Source organism: Plecotus auritus, assembly GCF_963455305.1.
Source record: "Plecotus auritus genome assembly, chromosome: 5".
Classification (NCBI taxonomy): domain Eukaryota; kingdom Metazoa; phylum Chordata; class Mammalia; order Chiroptera; family Vespertilionidae; genus Plecotus; species Plecotus auritus.
The window spans coordinates 145571771-145598137 of NC_137776.1; the positions used below are offsets into that span (position 1 = coordinate 145571771).

General features: G+C 38.6%; 1 protein-coding gene across 4 annotated transcripts in view; it reads left to right on the forward strand.

Annotated features, from left to right (window-relative positions):
* PCSK5 (proprotein convertase subtilisin/kexin type 5) overlaps nt 1-26367 on the forward strand; it is a gene marked incomplete at its 3' end in the record, with an annotated part of 433646 nt that overhangs the window by 143089 nt on the left and 264190 nt on the right. For all 4 annotated transcript variants that reach the window (XM_080668429.1, XM_080668430.1, XM_080668431.1 and 1 more), the window contains exons 6-7: nt 13740-13828; nt 17425-17597. In XM_080668429.1, the coding sequence (XP_080524555.1) occupies nt 13740-13828; nt 17425-17597 (262 nt within the window). The remainder of the gene's footprint in view (nt 1-13739; nt 13829-17424; nt 17598-26367) is intronic.

Genomic DNA, 26367 nt, shown 5'->3' on the forward strand with positions numbered 1-26367 from the left:
TGGGGAACAGCTATCAATGAACAGAAGGGCTAGCAGTTGCTTGGTGTAGCCAAGCTGAAATGATGACAGCTTAGTAACTATAAGGGTTTGAGCTACTTACCTTTACTTTAGGACCCTTTCTCAGAGTGCCTAGGGACCCTGGACCCAAGTGCTACCCACCTTCTCAGACCCCAGAGTGTACTGCAGAAGGGACACCAGGGGAGCCCTTAAGACAGACTGTTGTGACCACCATTTACCTGTAGTTTAGACGAGTAGGATTATGTAAAGAGTCACCAATTTTAGGTTCTTACCCTCTGCAAAGTAAGACTCGTGCCTTCAGAAGTGTTTTGTCCATTTGCTGATGATCTGGAAGCAGTTTCCAATCAAGTGAATGAAGCCAGACATTTAAAATATCACCTTCATCAGTCGTTAATAGAGTTTAAGAAAACAACAGGTATTTTTAGCCTATTTTACAATGTCTTTACCTAAATATTTTCACAAAAGCAAATGGAAGCATAACCATTAAATAGATTACTACTAAATGAACATGGACTTCTGGATTATTGCCTGTTATTCAGGATTTTCAGGCCAGTGGAGTTCATTGAAATTACTCCATGATATCATATTTGGTTTTCTTTCTGTGGAATCCATAATAATGCATTCCTCAGCATGTGGTAGATATTTAACAAATATTTACTGAATGAGTAACTCAAAAAGTTAAGTATGGGCCAGGACATGGAACTAGATCATTATAATAATATTCATAAAAGGGAGCTTACAATATACAAGAGTACAGATGAAGTTGAAATATTGTCTGTGTAGAGTACATTCTAGCATCCTGGTCTCTTATTTTTGCTACTTTTGAATTATTTGTATGAGGTAGATTTCAATATAAATTTGGAGAAGAGACATATGTATAGAAAGAAATAGACCACAAAAAATCTAAATTATAATTTGATACAGGTCATTATTTCTTTAATTATCTTTATAGATCTTTTTTCAGCCTCTCAGCTTATGCACTGAGTACATACTTCATATTTCATGCTTTAGTGAGTTCTAATTATAAAATTTTGTTTTAATTATGATGATGTGAAATTATAGGAAAATCAGTTCAGGTGTGAGGAAGAATATGTTCTTTAGATTGCATACCAAGCAATTTTGCAAACACCAACTGGAAGCCAGAACTCTTAGAGCAGAAATTCCTGTAACACTTTGTCCATAAACCTTGATTAGCATGTACCTGAATACTTGCTAATTATTTGCATAAACATTAGAACACCCCTCTCAGTGGTCTTAGGTTCAGTTGGTAAGTCAAACTCATAGAACTCATTCAGCCACAAGTGTAATTAGAAGATAGAAAAACAATGTACTAGCAGGGAAACAGTCAGCTGTATTTCTTCAGCAAGAGTGCTCACCAGTCCCCAGACTATCTTCTGCTTTTCCCCTGTCCCACCACCACAAGTGACACATCACTTGTGCAAGAGTGAGCTACATGGTGAGTGTGAGAGTCATTCTGCCTTAGAAGCCCCATACTTTAGGAACAATATTTCTTGCAATAGCTGTTGAATATAGCTTCCAGGGCTGTACAAGGAAGGGCATACTCAGCTTCCAGGGTCTACCCCCAGAATCTCAAAGCCTAGACTTCTTAGACCAGATATTTATGGTCCTGGCAACAGACCTCTCAGTTCATGCCAACACACCAAGCAGGGTTCATGTTTACCACTATAAACGTTGCTTGGTAGCTGACATCTATCTTTATCAGATATCAAGGGGAACAGAGCTAGAAAGTTAAGCCAAAGTAATTCTTCCACAGATAAGAAAAAAGGTTTTCTTCATTCTTTACTCAGAATCTTCTCTACCAAGATTGTGAGCTCCGAAGACTTGGATTTTTCAACTTTGTATGTCCTTTGCATAGAAGATCCTTATGACATAGGATGTGAAATTGTGGACTCGAGAAAGGAAGAAGGTGGGGAGGAATGAGGAAGCACTAATATTGTTAACTAAAATATTTCTTGGGAGGTATTTTGATAATTTCTAGAAAATAATATTAGCATTTCTGACAGTTCATTGCTTACTTAAAAAGTAAGGGTTAGACTTCTGTTTTCTGGAATTATAGGTAATACTTGTCCCAGTAAAGCAGGCATTTGTCTAGTGGAGAAGATGGGCATTGTGTTGTACCCTCCAATTCCAAGGGAGACTTGGATCCTCCAGATCCACATTTATAAACTTGACTCCCAGGTCACTAAGCACAGACCTAAAATGAATCAGCAGGAATAGCTAATTTCTGTCTGTGCACAGTCAAGCGTTAAGGGAGACAATTTCTCAGTCTTCTATTTGTGGTGGAAAATGAGATCAGGCCATTTCCAAAGCCCCAATTACATGGGGTAAAAACTAGTGGATCTAAGTTTCAAAGACTAAACAGAGCCCTCTGATGGAGGTTAGGGAGCTTGAAAAGCAAGTTGTAGGCCCTTAATAGATCCCATGGAGGAGGGAAGAATAGCATCATGGAATCACTAGGGGATGTAGACTATTTTGGGCAATCTGAATTCATAGAAACAAGATCAAGTAACACTTGGAAAACTAATCATCAAAGGCAAAGAAGGTGAGCCAAAAGCATGAGAGGCTCACTCTAGTATTAACCAGGAAACCAAGAGAAAGGGTCTTGTTCTAGCACCATAACTGGTATGTTTCATCAGCAAGAACCTCAAATACACTACTTATTCTTTACTTGAGACATGGAATACATAGTTAACAATTAATTCGGTTAACAATAAATTAACTATTTTTCCTAGGCTGGGGTGGATAAAGGAAGAGAAAAAAAAAGCTGTCAAAGGTCTAGGCTGGGGAGAATAAGGGAGAGGGAAAACGGAAGAGGTAAGAAAAGATTTTTAAAGCAGGATATTGATCATTAGAGTTTTATATATTTTACTGTCAATTGTGTTCTGAGTGAAATACCCTTCTTGAATGGCAGCCAGTATTACAAATAACTATAAATTATTCAGACTTACATAATTTTTTAAAACTTGAAAAAATTACAAACTCACAGGAAGTTTCAAAAATAGTAGAGGTCCCCCACACCCTTTATCTAGATTCCCACAATGGTAACAATTTATGAAATTATAGAAAAATATCAAAACCAGGAAATTGGCGTTAATACACTCTAAAACCTTATTAAGATTTCACCAGTTTTTACTTGCACTTGTGTGTGTGTGTATATGTGTGTCAGACTAACAATACTCTTAACCTCCCAAAATAAATATGCTTCTGCATTTTAAAATACTAATCATTCACTTATGATATAACTGATGTTAATTCTCAGTAGTGACCAATTACTAGTCAATATTATAAAATATATTTTTTCTTTTCTTGTCTACAACATAATCTGTTAGACCTTAGAGCAGCTGAGAAATGTTAACTTTTATTAATTTCTTTAGCTATTGTATATCTATTCCTTAAGGCCAAAAAAGGATTCATAGTGTCTAGCCAACTATACATACTGTAATAGTTTAAAGTTCATGCTTAAGATTCTTTCAATAGCAGGCTATCAAAGGATCTCAGTATAATCTGATATCATTTCATCCCTCTATTTGTTGTTGCTATAGTCAGTTCAGGCTGCTGTAACAGAAAACCATAAACTGTGTAGCTTAAAAAAATTATTTTTTTAAAAAAATATTTTTATTGATTTCAGAGAGGAAGGGAGAGGGAGAGAGGGAAATATCAATGAAGAAAGAGAATCATTGATTGGCTGCCTCCTGCACTCCCTCTACTGGGGATCGAGCCCGCAACCCAGGCATGTGCCCTTAACTGGAATCAAACCTGGGACCCTTCAATCCACAGGTTGACATTCTATTCACTGAGCCAAACGGACTAGGGCAACAAACCTTTATTGTTCACAGTTCTGGAGGCTGGGAAATCTAAGTTTGAGGACCTGGCAGATTTGGTTTTGGTAAGGTCTCTCTTCTTGGCATGTAGATAACCTCCTACTTCCTGCATCCTCTCATGGCAGAGAGAAAGGAAGCATGTTCTCCCATGTGTCTTCTTGGAAGGGCATGATTTTATCATGAGGACTCCCCCCTCATGGCCCCAAGGCTCCACCTCTAAATATCACCACATTGGAGGTTAGGGCTTCGACATGAGTTAGGAGGTACCACCAACATTCAGTCCACAGCAGTTATTTTCAATGGGTTTTCCTGAATTTCTTCTTAGTATAATAAAACATTTTTTAATATTATTGAAGCCTCCAGGACCTTGTATAATTACAGTCACTTCAGTAGCTATTATCTTAATTGTCTCACAAAAACTAATCACCAAAAAATGGATTGTGTCATTTCGTTTTTGCATTTAAAATTTTTTAATATACTTTTGTATTTTTTTTCTTAATATGTTTTTTTGAGCTTTGGTAAGCTTCTCACTAAAGGTGAAAATCCATTTTCAGCTATTTTTCACTTCTTTATTTTTAAGTTTTCATTTTTTAAGATTCCCAGCATTTTCTCCTTCTAGCTCAAGTTGAATAATTTATCATGGAGATTCTATAAAACATACTGTCAAATACCCTGCATTAATAGTAATGAAGGAATAAAGTCGCATCTACCTCACTAAGTAAGGAGGGTAGCAGGCAAAGAAGTCATGAAATCTTAGCAGTCATTCAAAGACTTACTAGTGTGGGTCCTTGTGAGTCCTGCTGGAAGTGAAAAGCATTCTATAAGGACCCAGGAGACCCAGATCGAGCCTGTGCCCTGCCACGTTTTATGCTCTCCAATCACCATTTGACTGTTCTCATTTGTAAAATAAGAGAAGTAATACCTGTTTTCACTTACTTCTCAGCGTTGAAATGCGAATCAGATGAGGCTAAAATACTTTGAGAATTGGAGAGTGTGATATAAACATCAAGTGGTAATATTATCAGGAATAACATGAGTAGTCAGAAATATCAGTTCTAGGCAATATATTGGAAAGCACATCGTTATTTCTTACTTTCCTCTACCTTTCTAATGGGGCTTTTGAGGTGGACTTAAATGGAAGGTTTTCACTGAGATTGAAACAAAATAAAAATATGCCAGAGAATAGGCACAGTGGATGTCAAAAGGGAATAGAAACAGTGAGGGGTAGATGAGATCTATGAACAGCTGCAGATGTTTGTTCCAAGAAAGATGTGAAATAGAAAGCCATCTTTCTCCAAATTGCCATTGCTGGGTTCCATACAAGTGCAATTTTGCCTTTCAAGCAATGAAGTGACTACTGTAAGGGTGGCCTCCTGCATGTGACCTGATATCTCAGATTCATTGCTGAGCTTATTAGCATCCTATCTTCAGGTCTGTGGTAGAGCTCAAGTAAGTTAACATTGCTATCCCCACTAACTCGTGTGGAAGAAAAAGGTACCCAAATAGTGAGACCGGGAGAAAGTAAAGAAAGGCATGAAGACAGTATTTTACCACCTGGCAAGATATGATAGCCCCCATGAGTTTGTATTCTATACTCCAGCTACTTGGCATATGTTCTCAATATCATAGAAATGGGTTAACAGGCTCTCTCTAATTTCCCACCTTTTCAATCAGCCGAAGTAAACTTGAGACTTTTAATTACAATGATACATTGCTAAGAATAAGTAATGAAGCAGATCAGAAAACTTTCTTTTTCCCAGTAAGAAAAGCAGTGGGACAAAGACTAACATGGTTTTTACATCAAAATTCTCTTTAAGAGAGAAATGGTTTATTCAAGAAAAAATTATGTGATTAAGCATCTTAAACTTCCTGGGGCAGCAAGGACAGCATCTTTAAGAGAATCAGAGAAATGATATGTTTTAAATTCTTAGTTTGAGTACACCCACTTTATTTTACATGATGTCCAGTCATTGATCTATATATCCTTATAATTTTCAGAATTGGGTTATCTTCTGAAGTTTCAGAAAATTTGTATCTTAGTAATATTATGAACATCTGCAAAAAAGCTACACAGGTGACTAATTTTCCAGGTGGGATTAGTGAGAAATGGCTAGCAAAATTCATATTTAGGTGCATGTGGGTAGAGCATAATATAATGAGTTTATTGTTTTCTGAACTAAAATCCACTAAAATGTTCTCCTTATGCTAAAAATACACTAAATGCTCATGCTCTGTTGTCTTGAAAGAAAAATACATCTGAAACACAGACTATTGTTTGTTTTGTGACATTTTTATGTAACGGACATAATGATTATTGTTGCTGAACACCCTTGTTCTTTGGGAGAAGTAATAAATGGAATCTTGTTCACATACTTGAACAGATCATGGTGATATCTATTGTTCTATGATCTATTTTAAACCCATGTAATCTTAATGTTGAGTCCAGCTAAGATTAAAAATTTAAAGATGACCAGTACTTGGGATAATGATCATTGTCATCTGAAAAGAGTTGCTATTTGTATGTAGTTGAGCCAGCAATTTGAGCCCTCAATTACCATATGCTGCAGTATATTATTTACCTGATATTTAAAGTATTTGCATCACCAGTAGAGTGATAAGTTCCCTCTTTTCTTAAAATGGCGTATACATTAGGATGTGGAGCAATGTACAGAAATCTTTGTAATGAATGTTTTTATGAGGAATTAGTCACTCTGTTTTTCACTTAGGAGCATTCACTGTATATTAATGATGCACATGTATGTGCAGGGCTTTATTGTGTTTTAGGAATATAGAGCAAGTTAGTTCTTCCATTTTTTAATAATATGCTAGAATAGGTAGTAAACTAAATATCTTCTACTACACTACATCTGAAACTCCTCGGGAAATATTAAAGAGCTTTTTAGTGCATACTTGAGCTCATGGAACACCAAGAGTGTTTCTCTGAGAAAGCTCAAATCTATAAGCTTAGGTGGCCAATAGATGGACACTAGGCATTTTCCAGGGTAAACAGCCAATCTCAGTCAGCCTGGAGCTGGATTTAAAAAATTCTCAGGGAGGCAGGAGACAAGGCCTTGGTCCAGTGGGTTGAGAGAAGACTTCTGCATAAAACAGAATCCCTGAGAAACCACCTTCAGTACATTAACTTTATTAAAAAAGAAGAAGAAGGAGAAGGAGAAGGAGAAGAAAGAATACTTATACAGAAAGACAGAGGACATAGTCTACTTATCAACATAGGTCAGCCGTGGAAAACTACGGCCCGCGGGCCGGATCCGGCTGTTCTATCCGGTTCTCTTGCTCTCCCCTCCGCTCCTTTACTTTGAATTTATATTAATTCACACAAACACTCCATCCATGCTTTTGTTCCGGCCCTCCGGTCCAGTTTAAGAACCCATTGTGGCCCTCGAGTCAAAAAGTTTGCCCACCCCTGACATAGGTAGTAGATGGGACAGGAGGATAAATAACTACTTTTTAAGAATTACTAACTATAGTCATGGGATTTGTACTTATAATTCATATTACTTGTATGGGCCAAATTTCAAATTTGGTTGAACAGGTTCTGGTTGGTATATGCCCAGATATATGGAAGAAGCAAATTTTAAATCTTCTTTAGAATAATGAGTTTTCCATACCAGCCTCATAGAGTATACATAGATAAAAGTCCAAAGAGCGTGACTTCCCAAATGGACAGTTTATCAACTACCTGGGGAAAACAGCACCATGAGAACAAGCAAGGCCCAGCGGCATGGCTCGGTGGTTGCATGTTGACATATGAACCAGGAGGTCACGGTTCGATTCCCCATCAGGGCACATGCCCGGGTTATGAGCTCAATCCCCAGTGTGGCATGTGCAGGAGGCAGTTGACAGATGATTCTCTCTCATCACAGATGTTTCTGTCTCTCTGTCCCTCTCCCTTACTCTTTGAAATCAATAAAAATATATTTTTTAAAAAGCCAGCAACAAAAATAAATAGAATTAGATTAAGGTATTTTCAAATTTTTAGAGATAATTCATTTGTATCCAGAAATGAATATTGAGCCCTGACTGGTGTGGTTCAGTTGGTTGGGCATCATCCTGTGGACTGAAAAGTTGCCGGTTCTATTCCCTGTTAGAGCACATGCCTGGGTTTAAGTTCGATTCCCAGTAGGAGGGGTGCAGGAGGCAGCCTATCAATGTCACATTGATGTTTCTCTCCCTCTCCCTCTCTTTCTTAACAAAACAAAAAACTTTTTTTTAAATTTAATCTTTATTGTTCAGATTATTACAATTGTTCCTCTTTTTTCCCCCATAGCTCCCCTCCACCCGGTTCCCACCCCACCCTCTGCCCTTACCCACCCTCCACTGTCCTCATCCATAGGTGTACGATTTTTGTCCAGTCTCTTCCCGCACCCCCCACACCCCTTTCCCCCCGAGAATTGTCAGTCCACTCCCTTTCTATGCCCCTGATTCTATTATATTCACCAGTTTATTCTGTTCATCAGATTTTTTTATTCACTTGATTTTTAGATTCACTTGTTGATAGGTATGTCTTTGTTGTTCATAATTTTTATCTTTACCTTTTTCTTCTTCTTCCTCTTCTTAAAGAATACCCTTCAGCATTTCATGTAATACTGGTTTGGTGGTAATGAACTCCTTTAGCTTTTTCTTATCTGTGAAGCTCTTTATCTGCCCTTCAATTCTGAATGATAGCTTTGCTGGGTAGAGTAATCTTGGTTGTAGGTTCTTGCTATTCATCACTTTGAATATTTCTTGCCACTCCCATCTGGCCTGCATAGTTTCTGTTGAGAAATCAGCTGACAGTCGTATGGGTGCTCCCTTGTAGGTAACTGTTTTTCTCTTGCTGCTTTTAATATTCTCTCTTTGTCTTTTGCTCTTGGCATTTTAATTATGATGTGTCTTGGTGTGGTCCTCTTTGGATTCCTTTTGTTTGGGGTTCTGTGCACTTCCTGGACTTGTAAGTCTATTTCTTTCACCAGGTGGGGGAAGTTTTCGGTCATTATTTCTTCAAATAGGTTTTCAGTATCTTGCTCTCTCTCTCCTTCTGGCACCCCCATAATTCTGATGTTGGTATGCTTGAAGTTGTCCCAGAGGCTCCTTACACTATCTTCATATTTTTGGATTCTTTTTCCTTTTTGCTTTTCCAGTTGAGTGTTTTTTGCTTCTTTGTATTTCAAATCTTTGACTTGATTCTTGCGATCCTCTAGTCTGCTGTTGGATCTCTGTATATTATTAATTTCAGTCAGTGTATGCTTAATTTCTAGTTGGTTTTTTTTTCATATCCTTGAGGGTCTTGCTAAATTTATCGGCCTTTTCTAGAAAATTCTTGAAAAACCTTATAACCGTGGTTTTGAACTCTATATCCAGTCATTTGCTTTCCTCCATTTCTTTCATTTGAGATCTCTTTCTTTGTCTCTACATTTTGGCTGCTTCCCTGAGTTGATAGAGTGGCTTTGTGTGCTAGGTGTCCTATAGGGCCCAGTGGCTCAGCCTCCCCAGTTACCTGAGGTGGACACTCTTGGTGCACCCCTTTGTGGGCTGTGTGCACAGTCTTGTAGTTAAGCCTTGATTGTTATTGGTATCACTGGGAGGAAATGACCTCCAGGCCAATTGGCTGTGAGGATCAGCTGGGAGAACTTCTGTGCTGGAGACACCCTTATGAGACAAAACTTGAAAAAGCTTCTGTGCTCAGCTTAGATGGGGCGGAGTCTCAGGGCAGAGCAGACAGCATTGGTTTCCCGTCAGCCCTGCCCTAATAGGCCCCTGTGTCTCAGTGTCCTGTGGTAATCGCAAGCACCTCTGAGAGAAAGCCACCCTCGAGTTTTGCCTGCTGCCAGACAGTCCATTTTCTCCCCGAATGAGTCTGGGTCCCCAGAGTCTTGCCCGGAACTGGAGTTGAGAGCATTCGGGGAGCTTTTGTCTCCCTCCCACTTGAGAAAGCCAGTCGCGTACTCAGTTGCCAGTTCTCTCCGTGCATGCACCTCGGTACCTCTGCCTTCCGCAGTTCCTCTTAGTCTCAGTGTGCTTTTCTCTTTCCTGACAGTGCAGTTTCACCCCATATGCCTCTGGGTCCCCAGAGTCTCACCCGGAACTGGAGTTCAGCGCAATCAGGAGCTTTTGTCTCCCTCCCGCTTGAAAAAGCCAGCCACACGCTCAGTTGCCAGTCCTCTCCACACGCATGTCTCAGTACCTCTGCCTCCTGCAGCTCCTCTGAGTCTCAGTATGCTTTTCTCTTTCCTTCTAATTGTAGAATTTCCAATCAGCCAGCCTTCCTGTGGTTCTGGATGAAGTCCGTTTTGTCTTTTAGTTGTAGTTTTGAAATTGTTGTGCGAGGCAACAGTTTAGGTGTTTACCTATGCCACCATCTTGGTTTCTCCACAAAAAAACGCTTTAAAAAAAGTAAGACAAGAATATTGAAAAAAACTTTTTAAGAAAAATGCAGAATTGCCAGATGCAGTTGAGAAAGAACTTTAAAAAAAAAAAGAACTATGTAATAATTGAAATGAGTAATACAATGAATGGAGCAAAGTACCAGAATGTAGTCCAGAGAGAGAAGGATAGGAAAGCTAAAAGATGAGATTAAAGATTAAGATAGGGTGAAAAAATCTAATGTTTGTTTAATTGGGATTCTGATGGGGAGACCTAGAGAATAATGTAAAAGCAGACTTCAAAGTTATTAGCTAAGACTGCTAAAGATTTAAACATTAAGGCTTAGGAATTCCAAGAAAAACATTTAAAAAACCCATATATAAACTTAATGATTTCTCCCCAGAAAAAGTGGGATCCAGGAGACAGTGGAGCGGCATCTTTGAAGTGCTGTTAGTCTAGAATTCTGTACCCAAAGAAGTTATTTTTCAAAAACGTCAGTAAAATAAAGTTATTTTCTAGGACTACCAAAAGACTCTTCGAAAGTTACATTTTAGAATGTTCTTCATAAAGAAATCAATGATTTTATAAGGAAGTATGAGCTACAAGAGAGAAATAGAGAAAAAATGTATTTATAAATCTAAACAAACTGACTTTTTAAAGTAGTAATCATAGTGGGTAATTTCTAGAGTAACAAAATACAGAATATACCTATAATCACAGGGACTCGTGTGTCAAGAGGTGGGTAACCCGAGTTAAAACATTCTGAAGTCTGTATTGTTTGAGAAAAGTTGAAAAAAGCATTGCTGTCTCTAGACTCTGTGATGTTAGGTGCCCATGACCAAATATCTAGGATAACCACTAAATAATATTATGTATAACATCCAACCTAGTAAAGGCAGAAAATATACATGAATATATTAATACATAGTCACCATCGTATATGGACTAACTCTTGGTTAAAGACAAAGTTAGCCTAGCTTGAAAAAAATTACACTCTATTTATAAGAGATATAACTAATCTGAACACAGAATGTTTGAAAGCAAAAGGAGCAAATAGGTTAAAAAAAACTTAAATATTAACCAGATGTTTTTATCTTAGAGCCATAAAGTGTTACTACATATTTATAAATGGTTTATGTCATTTAATCTATTACTTAATAGATTAAATAATTCCATTCTCAATGAATAAAAATCAATAGTACTGCAAAGAACATTAACAAATTCACAATATAATGAACAAGCTTGACATAGTGGACTTACAAAGAACGATTGAAGAATATACACCCTTTCAAGCATCTGGGACATTTATAAAAATTGATCACATACTTAGCCATGTGTGAATCTCATAAAATTCAAACAGTTGCTTCATAAAAACTATAATCACAAGGAAATCAAGATGTTGACTGATATCAGAAACATAACTAAATACCCATATACATTTGAAAATTTTAAATCATACTTCTAAATAAAATAACCCATGGGCCAGAGTAAACTAGAACAAAATTAAAAACCAAAATCCACATTGCAGTAGCACTTGCAGTAATTAAAACAGACACAATATAGTACATCCTGGCTGGGTGGCTCAGTTGGAGGTTTCGGGTTCGATTCTCAGATAGGTTGTCCAGCTCTCTCTCTTCCTCTCTCTCCAAAAATCAGTAGAGACAGTTTCTTGGGTGAGGATTAAAACATAATAACTTAAAAAAATTTAATCATAGGGGATAAAAAGCGAAGCAATAAGATAACATTTTTCATGTTAGATCAGCAAGAATGAAAAAGATTGAAAAACTCATAATAGGGATTTATGTACATAGGGGGTTGTTCAGATTTTTCTCCATTCTTCATATTGTCACTCAATATGGCTTATAGTCTTTCTTTTTTTATTTTTTGCCATGCACAAAATTTGGTGATTTGTAGTAATAATTGTTACTCTTGCAATTTTTATGAGGCTTGGTTATATTGCTTTCATCTGCTATTAACAGTGTGACAATATATTCTCTATTCTTCGATCCAGTAATTCCACTTCTAGGAATTTGTCATGATGTATAAAATGATATATATACTTGAGACTGTTCTTTAGAGCCTTGTTAATATTCTTGAAAAACTGGGCAAATTTCTAGGAGTAGAGGAATAAAGGGCTTGTTAAAGAGACTGTGGTGTGTGTATATACTTATATAGATATAATATGAAAGATTATGTAGTATAATACTACCCTTTTGAATTATATATACATTAATATTTACATAGAAATATATGCATTACATACTGAGTGGGAAAAGCAGGATATGTGCAAACTGTGTACCTAGCAGATGTAAGCAGTAACTTGTTTATAGTTGCACAGACTGTGGCCATATCCCTTGAGAAGTGTGGTCTGAGGCACCTGCACTGTAAAATTAAAAGCACTAAAATGGTATTTGGGGGGCCTGAGATTTAGTCAATCTTTGGCTGCTCTTGACAGATTTCTTTACAAATCAGGGCCTCCTTCTTTAAAAATGAGGGAAGGGCGGTGGGCATTGGACTTCATTAGCCATGACAAATAGGCCACAATAGTTGTCGCATCCTCTTCTGCAACCACAGCAGATGCTGGTCATCAGTCTTAGTGTTCTTTCTCCGGGCTCAGCCACGCCTTGGAATTCTCCACACCTAAAAGGGTTTTAGGCAACCTTCTCTGAGCAGGTTGTCCTTTACATCTGAGACTTCTTTCTCATCCTTGGATAAGATGATCTTAGAAGTCTTTTCAGCTGAACAAATTTTTTGACCAAGGAACTAAGTTACTGTGGTGAGAAATAACAGGGATTATTTTTCAGGGGAAAAAAGAGGTTTACTTTTCTAGTAGCCACATTTTTTAAAGCAGTAAAATGATGAAATAACTTTTGATAATATATTTTATTAAGATATTTCAACATGTTGTTATAAAACAATTATTAATGGGATATTTCCTGTTCTTGGTATTTCATATAAAATCTTTTTGAAATACAGTGTGTATTTTCAGCAATCCAGTTTTAGGTGATAAAATTCCCAATGGAGATACTTGATCGGTATTTAAATTTACAGTTAAAAAAGTAGAGTCTCATACTAACATTCTTGAGTTTTCTAATAGAATTGGGGACTAGTTTTTAATCCAATTAAAGTGAAATTAAATTCAAAAATAAGATGAAGTCAAACTAGCCACATTTCAAGTACCCAGTGGCCACATATGACTGGGGGTTACCTTATTGACAGTGGTACTTTAGAGAATACAAAGAAACGTACAATCTGATTTTAGCCTTCAAGGAAATTTTCTAGTTGGGAAAGCAAGGTATCAAAAATAAACATATCAGGAATATAATCCAAAGCAGAATGTAATTAAGTGCTAAACATTTTCTGCAGGCAGATTAAGCACTACTTGGGTAGGAAGTTGCAGAAAACCCCCAGTTTGATACATTCTTCAGCACTTTGGAGTCTGAGTCGTAGCTGTGATGTGTGGACTTTGAGAGAATGGAGTGTCTTACTTAGAAAGTGTGTGTGTTCTCCCTGCAGGCATGGGACCCGCTGTGCTGGAGAAGTGGCAGCCGCAGCAAACAACTCTCACTGCACAGTCGGAATTGCTTTCAATGCCAAGATTGGAGGTATGGGAAACAAACTTATGTGGCTGTAGAAGTGAGCCAAGAGCTCTCGTGCTAACTGATTTTCAGAACCCCTTTTTGAACAGGCATCTGTTTGCATAATAATGTCCAACCGTTGCTAACAGCAAAATGACCATGTTAACATGTGGTACTGAATACAGTTAAAGACTTCAGAAGCAGTCCCCCTAATGAATTGTCCAATATGTTAAAAAGGTTGTCCAATACTGAAAATGGTGCCATTGACATCTGTAAAGAACTATACAATCGGTGCTTGAGTCAGAAAGAACTAATAATAGAAACGCCAGACCAGGCTATAATATCTCTGTGGGAAGAATGATTTGAAATTATGTTAAAGCAGAATATCTAATTCTTTCCCTCTTCTTTAGGCTTTATAAACATGGCCTTTTAATTGCAATGAAAATGGTAAATGGCAAAAACTCCTTTTGTGGTCCCATAATGTAATAAGACTATTCTCACTAATAATTTCATATTATATGCACACACATGCACTAGCTCAAATATACATAAGCTTACTCTAAGGACCCAACCACAGCAGGTTAAATCCAGGCATTAATAAAAAGCAACCTCTTAACTTTTCCCATTTGTAGTCATCATTGTTAGTATAGCCTGATGCCACAGCCACATGCAGATGGGAAGAAAACATTGTAAGGGAGGGTATAGATCCTAGTTAGTGTCTTTGAAGGTGTCCTCTGGGGGGTCTCTTAAAAGGGTGTCATGAGATAAATGGAACCAGGATGACATCTTTGTTTCCAACACACTTTGTTTCCGAATGGTAAAGAAGGTTGGACCTAAACAAATAAAAATGACAGTCCTTTCTAGGATAAAGATAGAGGTATTTGGGATAGACAGTGACGGTGCTGAGAAAAGGCTTTAGAGACTGCCTCGAATGTCAGCCCTCAGTAAACTGGACCTGTCCCTTTCCTCTGTTTCACGCTGAATTCCTAGAGCGTGGTAGCGTGGTAGGGAGCAGTTAGAGGACCCTGAGAGCCTGTGCTATGTGTCGAAGGGAAGAAAGGTTCAAGGAGGAGCTAGGAGAGGAGACACAGACTTCCCCTGAAGAATCCTGAGGGTCCGGGAGGCCCCTGCTCTTCTCATGAGAATCACATGACTCCAGGGGCTGCCCGGTTCATCCCCCTTGCTCTCCAGGCCACACACAGCTCTTACATACACAGACACACACCCTCGTTCCTGTCATTACTCTTCAGTGCTCAACCAGCACTCACTGACCTTGAGGGAATGAAGAAATGAACTTGTGTACCCTCAAAGATAAGCTGCTGGCTGACCCCACTGAACAAGGACCCTCAGTAAAAAAAGGAATGTATGGTGGCCGGCCACCACAGCTCACTGGTTGAGCATTGACCTATGTACCAGGAGGTCACAGTTCGATTCCTGGTCAGGGCACATGCCTGGGTTGCGGGCTTGATTCCCAGTGTGGGGCATGCAGGAGGCAGCCGATAATGATTCTCTCTCATCATTGATGTTTCTATCGCTCTCTCCCTCTCCCTTCCTTTCTGAAATCAATAAAATATATATATATATATATATATATATATATTTTTTTTTAAAAAAAGGAATGTATGGCAATGAATCACAAATGTTTCATCATCCTGAAAACAGGAACATTTTGAATTATAAATTGAACCCCACACACCCAAGGAATAAAGGCTTGCAGTCAAATGAAGAAAAACCAACCTCTCCTCCTTACACTTGAGGACACAAAATTCTTACTTGTCAGTTTTTGATCAAGAAATTAATATTATTAATGTAGATATTATTTTATCCTACATTTAGTGTGTGCGGGCACCTGAACTTATGAATCACAGCGTAGAAACTGAATCCAGGTGTTTTGCAGACGCTCCTACATGTTGGCATTTAGAGATCCTGGTTAGTCCAGTGTTCGTTTCAGACCTCATATCGGTAAAATCGTTTCCTTGTATGCTTTTACATAGAAAGTAAGAATATGAAGTAGTTCATCTTTCTTCAGTAAAAACCACGCAGATTAATTTTGAATATTCATGTCAAGTGAAAACCATTGGCTTCTTAGGACCCAGCCCATGCAGAGCACCATGCTGGGTAGTCTGTTCTCATGGAAACTGCAGACAGACTTTCTAAATACAGTTCCCATTTCCTAACTTTTAAAGGGACTGTTCATAACCTTTGTTCCCCACATCACCTGTTCCTTTCAAAATCCTTAAGAAGCCGAAAGTCTGGAGAAAAAGACAGTTGAGATGTAACAACCAAATGCCATATCTTTAGAGATGCTTTGGGGGATTTCAATATTGCCTGGGTCTTTATTTCTATTATTTTTTTGTAAAAAATATGAAAGGATATAATATCATTTTTGCCATGTAACTTAAGATGGCTCAGTTCAATATGTGTATTTTTAGATGAAGAAAATGTGGAAAAAATGTTAACAGTTGTCTACTAGTGGCTGGATCAGTAGTTATTGTCATTCTTTCTATTTTTCTGTGTTTGTAAGTTTTATAGTTAAAATTTAAACACCTTTGACAACACAAAGAAGGTACAGTTTCTTAAAGAACATTTTTATTTCCAACCACAAGTTCCACCTCAAACCCCATAGTACCTAACGCTACCTGATGTGGGGTTTTGTTACTTAATCCCCATTTAGTGGTAATCAATACAAACTTGAAATCCTACCAGATAACAGAGTTTTTCCTAAGGAGTAAATTTAGGCTGTAGAGAGATATTCTTAAAATAATACAGTGTCTCGGTGATGGTATTTGGCTTAAGCTGAAGGAGTTTTTAGCTCACAATTAGTTGTTGTGCGTCTCCAAAATACAAGGAAAGCCTGGCATATGACGTATAACTTAGGTTTGAATATCTGTGTCTAGTTTTGCAAATTAAGGTTAATAATAAATTTCTATCTGTCTGGCGGGAATATGCTTAAATAAAGATTAATGACTATACATTGCTAAAACCTTGTGAGAATTATTTGATGTCTTACATGCTCAGAAAGCATTCTCATTTATTATTTGACTTATAAATAACTTGGCAAAGAAGTAATATATTAAATTCACATCAGTCTCGCAGATTAGGAGATAATATTAAGTATGGAGGAAATTAGAGCAACCTGACTTGGCAGCTTTCCAAGTTTTGTAAGCCTGCCAAGGTCAGAATGCTTTCTACCAATTAGGAACGCAAGTGATCTAATGAAGAGAAGTTTAGGGAAGATGGATTGCTTGAGGCTCTCTTTGTCAACTACTCGATTAAGACAAGGATAAAGAGAAGGGAGAGATGATGGAAACCTAGGAAAAGAGAAAGATTTAAAAAGAAGTTTTGCTCTTTAAAAAAATAAGTAAATAATTTTTTTAAAAAGAGAAGTTTTGCTCTTTTACATGCACTGTAACTTCCTTTCTTCCCAAGAGAGCTTTGGAAAAATCTGAATTGCCCTTTTCTGGGGAAAATATGCTCACTCAAGTGTTGATTAAAAGATTCTTCTTCCTCCCTCCCTCCCCCTCCCCCCCCCCCCCCCCCCCCCACCAAATGCTGTAACTGCTTAAGTCTTGGGTTGTTTGGGTGTAACCCTCTAATGAAGCTACTTCCTGTCTGTCCTGAAGGAGTCCGAATGCTGGACGGGGATGTGACAGACATGGTGGAGGCAAAGTCAGTCAGCTTCAACCCCCAGCACGTGCACATCTACAGCGCCAGCTGGGGCCCCGACGACGACGGCAAGACCGTGGACGGCCCAGCTCCACTCACCCGGCAGGCCTTTGAAAACGGCGTCAGAATGGTAGGTTTCATGCTGTGTCAGTCGGGGGTGATTCTCATGTGAAGTCATTTGTGAAATGGATTCTGATTCCCCAGTTCAGAGGGTTAGGTGGAGCTCATAGATTGAGCCAGGACACAGTTTAACGGAAAGAGATGCAGAAGCTTTGGGATTGGATGTTGTATCTGTTCTGCAAATGAGTTAAATGATAGTTTCCCTTGACAAGAACAGAGGGGTAGCCTGGCCAGTGTTGCTTAGTGGTTGAGCATGGAGGTCATGGTTCGATTCCTGGTCAGGGCACATGCCCGGGTGGCGGGCTCGATCCTCTGTGTGGAGCGTGCAGGAAGCAGCCAGTCGATCATTCTCTCTCATCATTGATGTTTCTTTCTCTCTCTCCCTTTCCCTTCCTCTCTGAAATCAATAAAAAGTATATATATATATATATATATATATATATATATATATATATATATATATTAAAAAGGACAGAGGTATATTTGGACTCTTAGATTTATTCAAAGGAAATGCATTCATTTATATGTTAATGTTACATTTGGAGAAATAAATTCCTGAGACTGTGAGATTCAGAAGTGGAGATATTGAAACTCTCCATTTGGTGTGGATAGATCATCCAGCAATGCCTGTCTAAGAATCCCTCTTTTGTGGTCCCTTCCCTAGTCCCACCTCTGTTGCAGGACAGTATTATTTTTATGCTGGCCCCCAAGTTCCCTCCCTAACTGGGCAGCTAACAGTGAGGTCACTTGATTTCCTCGATTCCCCCAAAAACTGACCACATAATCTAATGTAATAAAACAACTGTTTCAAATTATAGATCTTAAAAAATCCCGCTGCCTTCTAGTTATGTGAAAAATAAGGGTGCTGCATGCGTGAAATCATGGAAGGAGGTGGGGTCCCCAGAACATCTCCTTTCTCTTTCTTTCTCATGAATGAAACTTTGGGCGACTGAAAGCATCCATTTTAATCATGATCTGGACCTAACCTTTCATCATCTCTCTCTCTCTCTCTCTCTTTTAATGTTTTTATTGATATTTTAGAGAGATAGAAACATCAATGAGAGAATTACATCATCAATCAGCTGCCTCTTGCAACCCCCACCCCCACCCCCAGGGGATCCAGCCTGAGGATATGATTTTAGAGCAGGGGTGGGGAATGAATGTCATATGAGTCCCGGGAAATCATTTGGTCTGGCCCTGCCAAGGCATTAGGGGTCAGTTAATTAAATGTTTGACCAAATGTAGCAGGCTAATTTTTTAAGTTGATAATTTTGTATGGCCCTCAAATGATGATATAAATACCAAATGGCTCTTTGCAGAAAAAGGTTCCCCACCCCTCTTTTAGAGAGAGGGGAAAGGAAAGGAAAGGAAAGGAAAGGAGAGACAGAAACATCAATGTGAGAAACATCAATTGGTTGCCTCACATATGTGCCCCAACTAGGATGGAACCCACAACCCAGGTGTGTGCCCTGACCCGGAAACAAACCTGCAACCTTTCGGTGTATGGGACGATGCTCCAACCAACTGAGCCACCTGGCCAGGGCCTAGTTTAAAATTGCTCTGGCCTCTTGAGGTTTTCACGACATCATCTACAAAAATATAACAATTGGAATTTATTTGTTCTATTAAATGTATTGAACTCTTGCTTTCCAGACAGTGTAGATAAAGGAGTAAAGAAGACATCTAAGTTTTATATGCAGTATATAAAAGTCCTGACATTCTAGCAACATGACACACATAGAAACAAGATTATTTGAGCTAAGGACAAGGGTCCTGGATGAAATAAAACCAGTGACTGAGAGAGGACAGAGCTGCTTGGGTTAGGAAGGGGGAGAGTCTTCTTTGAGGAAGTGATGCATGAATGGAGACATAAATGATAAAGGCCAATCATGTGAAGAAATGTGGAAGGAATGTTCTGTGCAGAAGGAATGGCAAGAACAAAGCACTGGGAGTGGAAAATGGCGTGGGAGACTCACAGAACTGAATGTGACTTTGGCCTTGGGAGCATCATGGATAAAAAGCCGGCAGGGGGAGATGGGTTGGAGAGGTAGGCAGGGGCCAGCTCAGCAGGGCTCTCTACACCATGTAGGGTGTTTGCATTTTATTCTGTCATAGAAAACCACTGGGGGTTTTCAGCAGAGTCCTGGCATGGTGGGGTACACAATTTTAAAAGATCACTGCTCTGTAAAGAATGAATATGTGGGGTGAGGGGTGGGGAGGCAAGAGTGGAAGGTGGCGATGGTCCAGCTAAGTTGATAATGAGTTGGACTAGGGTGGCAGCAATGTCAAGACAACCCAGAGAGATCGGTGGCAAGAGATAGATGCATAAGTATCAAGAGAGATTTTCACAAGGGAAATAAATACATTTTGCTCAGGGAGACCAAGTATTGATTGCATCCATTCCTTCTTGCTAATCAAAAAATGTGGCAAATATGGATTTCAGAATGCTTTCTATTTGTTACTATAAGATAAGCATTTGGCTCAGTAGAATGTAACACTGTTTTTAAAGACTTTAACAAAATCAGAATTGATTCAATTTATAGCCCCTTTAGAATTAATGTACCAAAATTGCATTAGAGAAACCATGTTGAATAAACCGTGTCATAATTGACAACTTGCTACACTTCCAAAGGTTGCATTTTATGTGGTGCTGAGAAGCTGTAAAATTAAGTGCAAGAATTAGAAGCATAATAATTTTGGCTGCATACACTTGATGATGATGATGATGATGATGATAATGATGATATAGATGATACAGCAAAAAACATTTAACATTAGCCATTCTATTATACTATAGTCACTCTGTGAAGCCCTAAAATAGGTAACTTTTAATCTTCACAATAATCTTATAAGATAGATACTGTTCTCCACAATTTTATAGAAACTGGATATTCAGCAAAGCTAAAGTAGTCAGAACATGGGCCTCTAAGAAATCCAAAAAGTTTTTTTACATGTTGTCATTGTATTTGTCACATCTGACCTCCTTCCCTCATCTGTGACCACATATTCTAGCTTTCCTCTTGTTACTATGGTGAACTAATTGCTCATGCTCTACCTTCGTCCACCTCCTCCATTTCTTCACTCATGCCACCCTTTCTCACTTCATCAAAGATACTGCCCAATTAATTCTCTTTTCCTTCATCATCAGAATCTCTCTCTCAACTGCATGATTGCCATCCACACACATTCATACTGTTAAACTCCTACCTCAAAAGAAAGAGAAGAGAATCCCTCTTTTGTCTCGTTATAGCCTTCCAGTTATGGTCTCATTTCTCCTTTTCCCATTAGAACAAAATTCCTTGAAAACTTTGTTCATACTTGCCCTCTACAAGCTCTCTTTTTCCATTATCTCTTGATGCCACTATATCAGGGCTCTGACCTGTCACTCCCTCGAAGCTGTTCTTGTCACGGTCACAGTGACCTCCTTATGTAAAAATCCAGCCCTCTTGTCTGAACTCTCTTATAATTTGTACTGACAAAGAGGCCTGCCTGGTTCTTCCCACCTACAATATAACACACATGTACTCCCACCCCTTCAGGACCCCTTCTTGCCAATTCTGCTCCTTTTATTCGTTATTATTTACTTGTTGATTAATTACCTTCAGAAAAGCCCACAGTTTGACTCTTTTGTGCTCTGTGCATTCCAAGTACCTAAAACAGTGTCTGCTTAGGAGTTAGTGAATGAATGTATAAATGAATGTGTGAATGATTTCCATGCCAGTTTGCTGCATATACTGAATGACTTTACTTAAGGATCACACTTGCATTGTTTTTGATTAATAATTTGGAAATAAGTTATTAGCATATATGGTATAGTCTGGTGATGAATGTACCAGACTCTGGAATCAGACTCTGGTGGGTTCTAATTCTTTCTTACCTTGCTCAAGTTAAGTAGCCCCTCTGAGGATCAGTTTCTTCCTCTATAAAATGGAGCTAAGTGCTAGTGATTACTTTTTAGGACTGTTGTGAGGATTATATGATTCATGCCTGTACAAGATGAGGCAGAGTTCCTGAAACATAGGAAAGTCTCTAATTCTGTTACAAATTTTAATCATTATCACTACTGCAAAGGCAAGGGTAGTAAAAGTGAAATACTGACTAATCATGCATGATACTGTAAGAAGTCTTGATTGTTCGAAATCTCTGGGTTTAATCAAGTCCATATTGCTGAGTGATCCTTTGGGAAGGTAAGTGTATGAACTTGTGTTTATTATTAAGAAATGGACAAAATAAAATGGGAAAAAATATTCAAAAGGGTACTTTTTAAAATTTAACCCATAAGACACTAATTAATAAAATGCTAAAGACGAGGAGGGAGGAATTTTGCTGTCCAATTACTTGAGAAACACCGCTCATTATATGCTCCCTTAGGAAATTTTAAAATATATTAAAGGCCCTGAGAACTCCTGCAGTAAACTTTAACTTTATTTAATCAGTGTTCTAAAGTGTAAACACACGGAAGCTTTTATTTTCATGACTTTTTTTTTTAATGGTTGTTAAATTAATTTTATTTTAAATTCTTTGGCGCTCCTTTATGAAAATTCAGCAAAACTCACTAGACTTTTAGAGTCAGAATGTTAGAACTGGAAATAATTTTCAGTTGAGTTGCTTTTACAACCTTTCTTTATGTATTTACTTGTGGATGTTATTACCATCCACCCATTATCCCTTCCTAAAGTTGTGATTCCTTCTTTTCCTCATCCTAGTCATCCAGTAAGTCTTTCTTTCCTTTGCTCCTCCCAGAAGTCTGTGGAATCTGCCCTCTTTCCTCACAGTGAGAACCACCATCTCTCATATGGACTTGGGCAATAGCATCTTTCCAAAACTTCCATCCTCCCAGCTTGAGCTTCACCTTTCAAACTAGCATTGTTAACACAACCACAGAGGTATTTCTTACATGTAAATCTTCTTGTGTCTTCGTATTAAAATTCATCACCGCCCCCGGTGACCAACAAGGAACATTCTAAGCTTCTAAGGAGGGAACATTGACCTCTCACAATTTTACGAGGGGTCTTGTTGCAGAAGACCAGAGAAGAAAACCAAACAACACTCAGAGAGTTTGGAATTACACTTTTTAACATACACCGGTGGGCTTAGAGAAAAATGAATTCAAATTCTAAGCAGAGCTACAAGCAGAACTTTACTTTTTATTAAAGAGCCAGCCCTATGTGTGCTTAGTGGTTATCTCGCTGGTGGCCTTGGAAACAACACGGTTCTATCCAATTAAAAAATACATCTGGCCTGGAATGAGAGTATGGGCGTATCTAGTCTAGCCGTGGGCAAACTACGGCCCGCGGGCTGGATCCAGCTGTTCTATCTGGTTCTCTTGCTCTCCCCTCCGCTCCTTTACTTTGAATTTATATTAGTTCACACAAATACTCCATCCATGCTTTTGTTCCGGCCCTCCGGTCCAGTTTAAGAACCCATTGTGGCCCTCGAGTCAAAAAGTTTGCCCACCCCTGAGTCTCTGGCCTACAAGGTCAGACAGCTAAGTTTATCTTCATTATTATTCAAGCAGGCTAGAAAGCAAAGTTATTATTATTATTATTATTTTTTTTTTTTTCAGAATAAGGGGCTGTTTAAAAAATAGCAGAGTTGACATTACAGAATAAGGGACTATTTAAATAGCAGAGAATTTCAAACAGTAGTTTTACAAAATAGGGGTTAGCCTTCTCAGTCTCAGAATCACAATCTGACTTGTCATCTTGGGAAAGGAAAGTTTAAAAGCCACTCTCATTCAAACTGACAGGATTCTACTTAGCAGGGCGATCCTTTGGCCTGGCTCCTTGGTATGACTGGCCAAAACTTCCTTAGGGGGCAGTTCTAAATAGGAAAGCAATTTTATAAATGAGGAGTCAACTGACAATGTTTCAGATACAGGTAACCCAGGGTTTGGTGTCAGAACGAGAAGCTAATTGCCTAAAGTTTTCTTTGACAGAGTCTCCACTCATTTATTAATTCGTGATTGCATTTAGGAGACATTCCCTGGGCGGTTATAATATTCCTGTGCTAGGTGACAGTGAAAGATGAGTAACACTCAGCACTTGTCTTTGGGGAGCTCACCATATAATGATGAATCGGTGTTCCAAGTAAGATGCAAGCAAACTCCCAAAGTCCCTTCAGTGAATAGATTCTGATAAGCAATAAGGAGGACAGACTAAAACCACACAATAACAAAACTTACTGGATGCAGCCTAGTAGCCTTGCAGTCGTCTTTTCTGTCCCATTTGGGTTGTGAAACTTGAATAATAATTGGTGCATTTGATATTCATCTGCAGGTATCTAATGCATTGACACCATTTCACAGTTTCCTGACAGTGTCTTTAATAATATCCTATAGAAAATGCTCAAAAAAACTTGGAATCAAACCTTTTCCTTTCTCATAAGCAGAAAATCTTATGTTAAGGTCACCAGTACTTCCCTTATTATTTTACTCCATAAGTGTTTTTGAAGTGCCCACTACGTAACATGCTCTGATTTGATGTTAATCTTTTACTTGGAGAAATCATCGAGCTCATTGTAGATATTGTAGGATCACAGCTTAGAGCGTTGGCTTTGTCATTTTATCTACAAGTAAACTTTCAATTCCACATCACTTTTCTTTGAGATTTTTAGATTTCAGGATTAAAGCATTCAAATGAGTTCAATACAGAACCAATGTCCAGGGGTGGCAAACAAAAGTAGGTGAAATCACAGTCCCTGGCTCCTACTCTCCTTGTTGGAACTGTGTCCTTTATCCCACTTTTCAGTCTATTTGGGGGTCCAGATGGAAACGAGACAGTAGATGAACATCTATTGACACATGCCTAGCTGTTGAGTCTCTTAGGAAGTCTGATTAGTATATGCCCTTCTCATCATCAATTTCCTTTTGATTCACCAGATTTTACAACTGATTGGATATTTAGAATATTTGCTGAAAGCACAAGGTTGCTTTACAATCAAAGATTGTCTCTAATACGCACATGTACGTGTACGTGCATGCACACACACATTTCTGCACCCTTAAATAAAAGGCATATGTTCATCAGGAGGAGGAGAAGGGGTGTAATGAGCTTGTATAATAAAAACAGTAGTAATAATCATAATAAAATTAACTTATTCCTTTCGGGAGGGATATGTTTTTATCTGATATAGACACCCAGCTGTAACAGGATTGGTACCAGTTTACACTTTAATAAATGACAGATTGCTGTTAAATTGGTTGGCAAATGTTGTAAAACTTTGGAATGGTATACTGGTAGGCAAAGATAAACAAGAGAGTTTGTTTCGTGATGGTTTCACTTAATGAAAATTGACTTTAACTGAGGTTTGTTTAAAGAACCCTCCCTTAGGAACTAACTCTATGCGGATGGAACTGTTTAAGAGTTTTAACAAAGCTATGAAGTGACTTGCTAGTGGACCCAATAGAAGATTATCCATTTTGGAGACAAAGAAATATATGTCTTTCATAAATTCTGTAATCTTCACAAAGTTATCTGATAACTAAATGTCAGGGTTAGAGTGCGCTGTTATTGTGAACTGGGATGCATTTCCACGGGAAGGAGCACAGATCGCTTCTAGTTTTGTGTCGGTGCAAATGTCGAAGATTTATTGTCACCTTGTTTTCAGTTCTAGTTTAGGGATCCATTGGTAACTCTGTAAATCGTTTATATTAACTGCTGCAAATTCCTTTCCAAATCCCTGCGTTCTCCTCGTGGCTTAACCAGCTATCAGTAGCAGTCCTCTTTTTTCTTCGTTTGCTTTGTTCTATTTATAGTGACTGCTGGGCCGCCTGGGAGTAAGTGAAGTCCTTATCACAGGCCTTGTTCTGGTCGGGTCTGGATGTCCCTGTTTTATGGGGAAGATACAAAATCATACAGGAATGGGATTAGGTCACGTTAAGGTCTGTTCCAATCCTGAGTTTCTGTGATTCTAAACATAGATTTGAGAAAGTTCCTAGGGAGGACAGACTGATACATTTTCTGCTGTGAAACATGGCAGTAACTGGAAAAGAAAGGCCACTCTGTAATAAACAAGGATAAATTGAACTGAGTTGATAATATCATGTGATTTAAAAGTCTATGTGGCTTTTATTGCAGATTTTTTTCCCACTTAACTTGAGCCTAGAGTCCTCATCTTTAAGGTGACAACAATCTAACTTAATATTCAGGATTGTAAACATTATCCTGATTTGTAATTCTGATAGCCAAGTAAGGTGGGCATCGAATAATTTTCATCGGCCCCAACCAAGTCTCTAGATTTAGAAACTCTAGGCCAAGTAGGCAACCTGGCCATTAGAAAGCATGGCTGTGGTTCCGACGTGGGCCTGTCTGTGCACACTCAGCTTCCAGTCCACAGTCCTCTGCAAGTGAACCCCGCCACAGGGACCTCTCCCTTCTCTGAGCTCCTAGAGGATTTATCATCCAGGCATATTCTGAACTTCACGACTGTATTGTCTCTTGGATGCAGCCTATGATGTTGAAGAAAGTACTGGCCTTAAAGTCGCAGAGACCTGGGTTGAAATCTCTCTTAGGTTTCTCTAGAGCAGTGGTCGGCAAACTCATTAGTCAACAGAGCCAAATATCAACAGTACAACGATTGAAATTGCTTTTGAGAGCCGAAAACCGACTTCTGCACATGGGCCACGAAGTTTCAATCGCACTGTACGTGCGCGCCTGCACGTGGTATTTTGTGGAAGAGCCACTCTCAAGGGGCCAAAGAGCTGCATGTGGCTCGCGAGCCACAGTTTGCCGACCACTGCTCTAGAGTTTTGACATGGGACAAGAAACTAAGTTATCAGA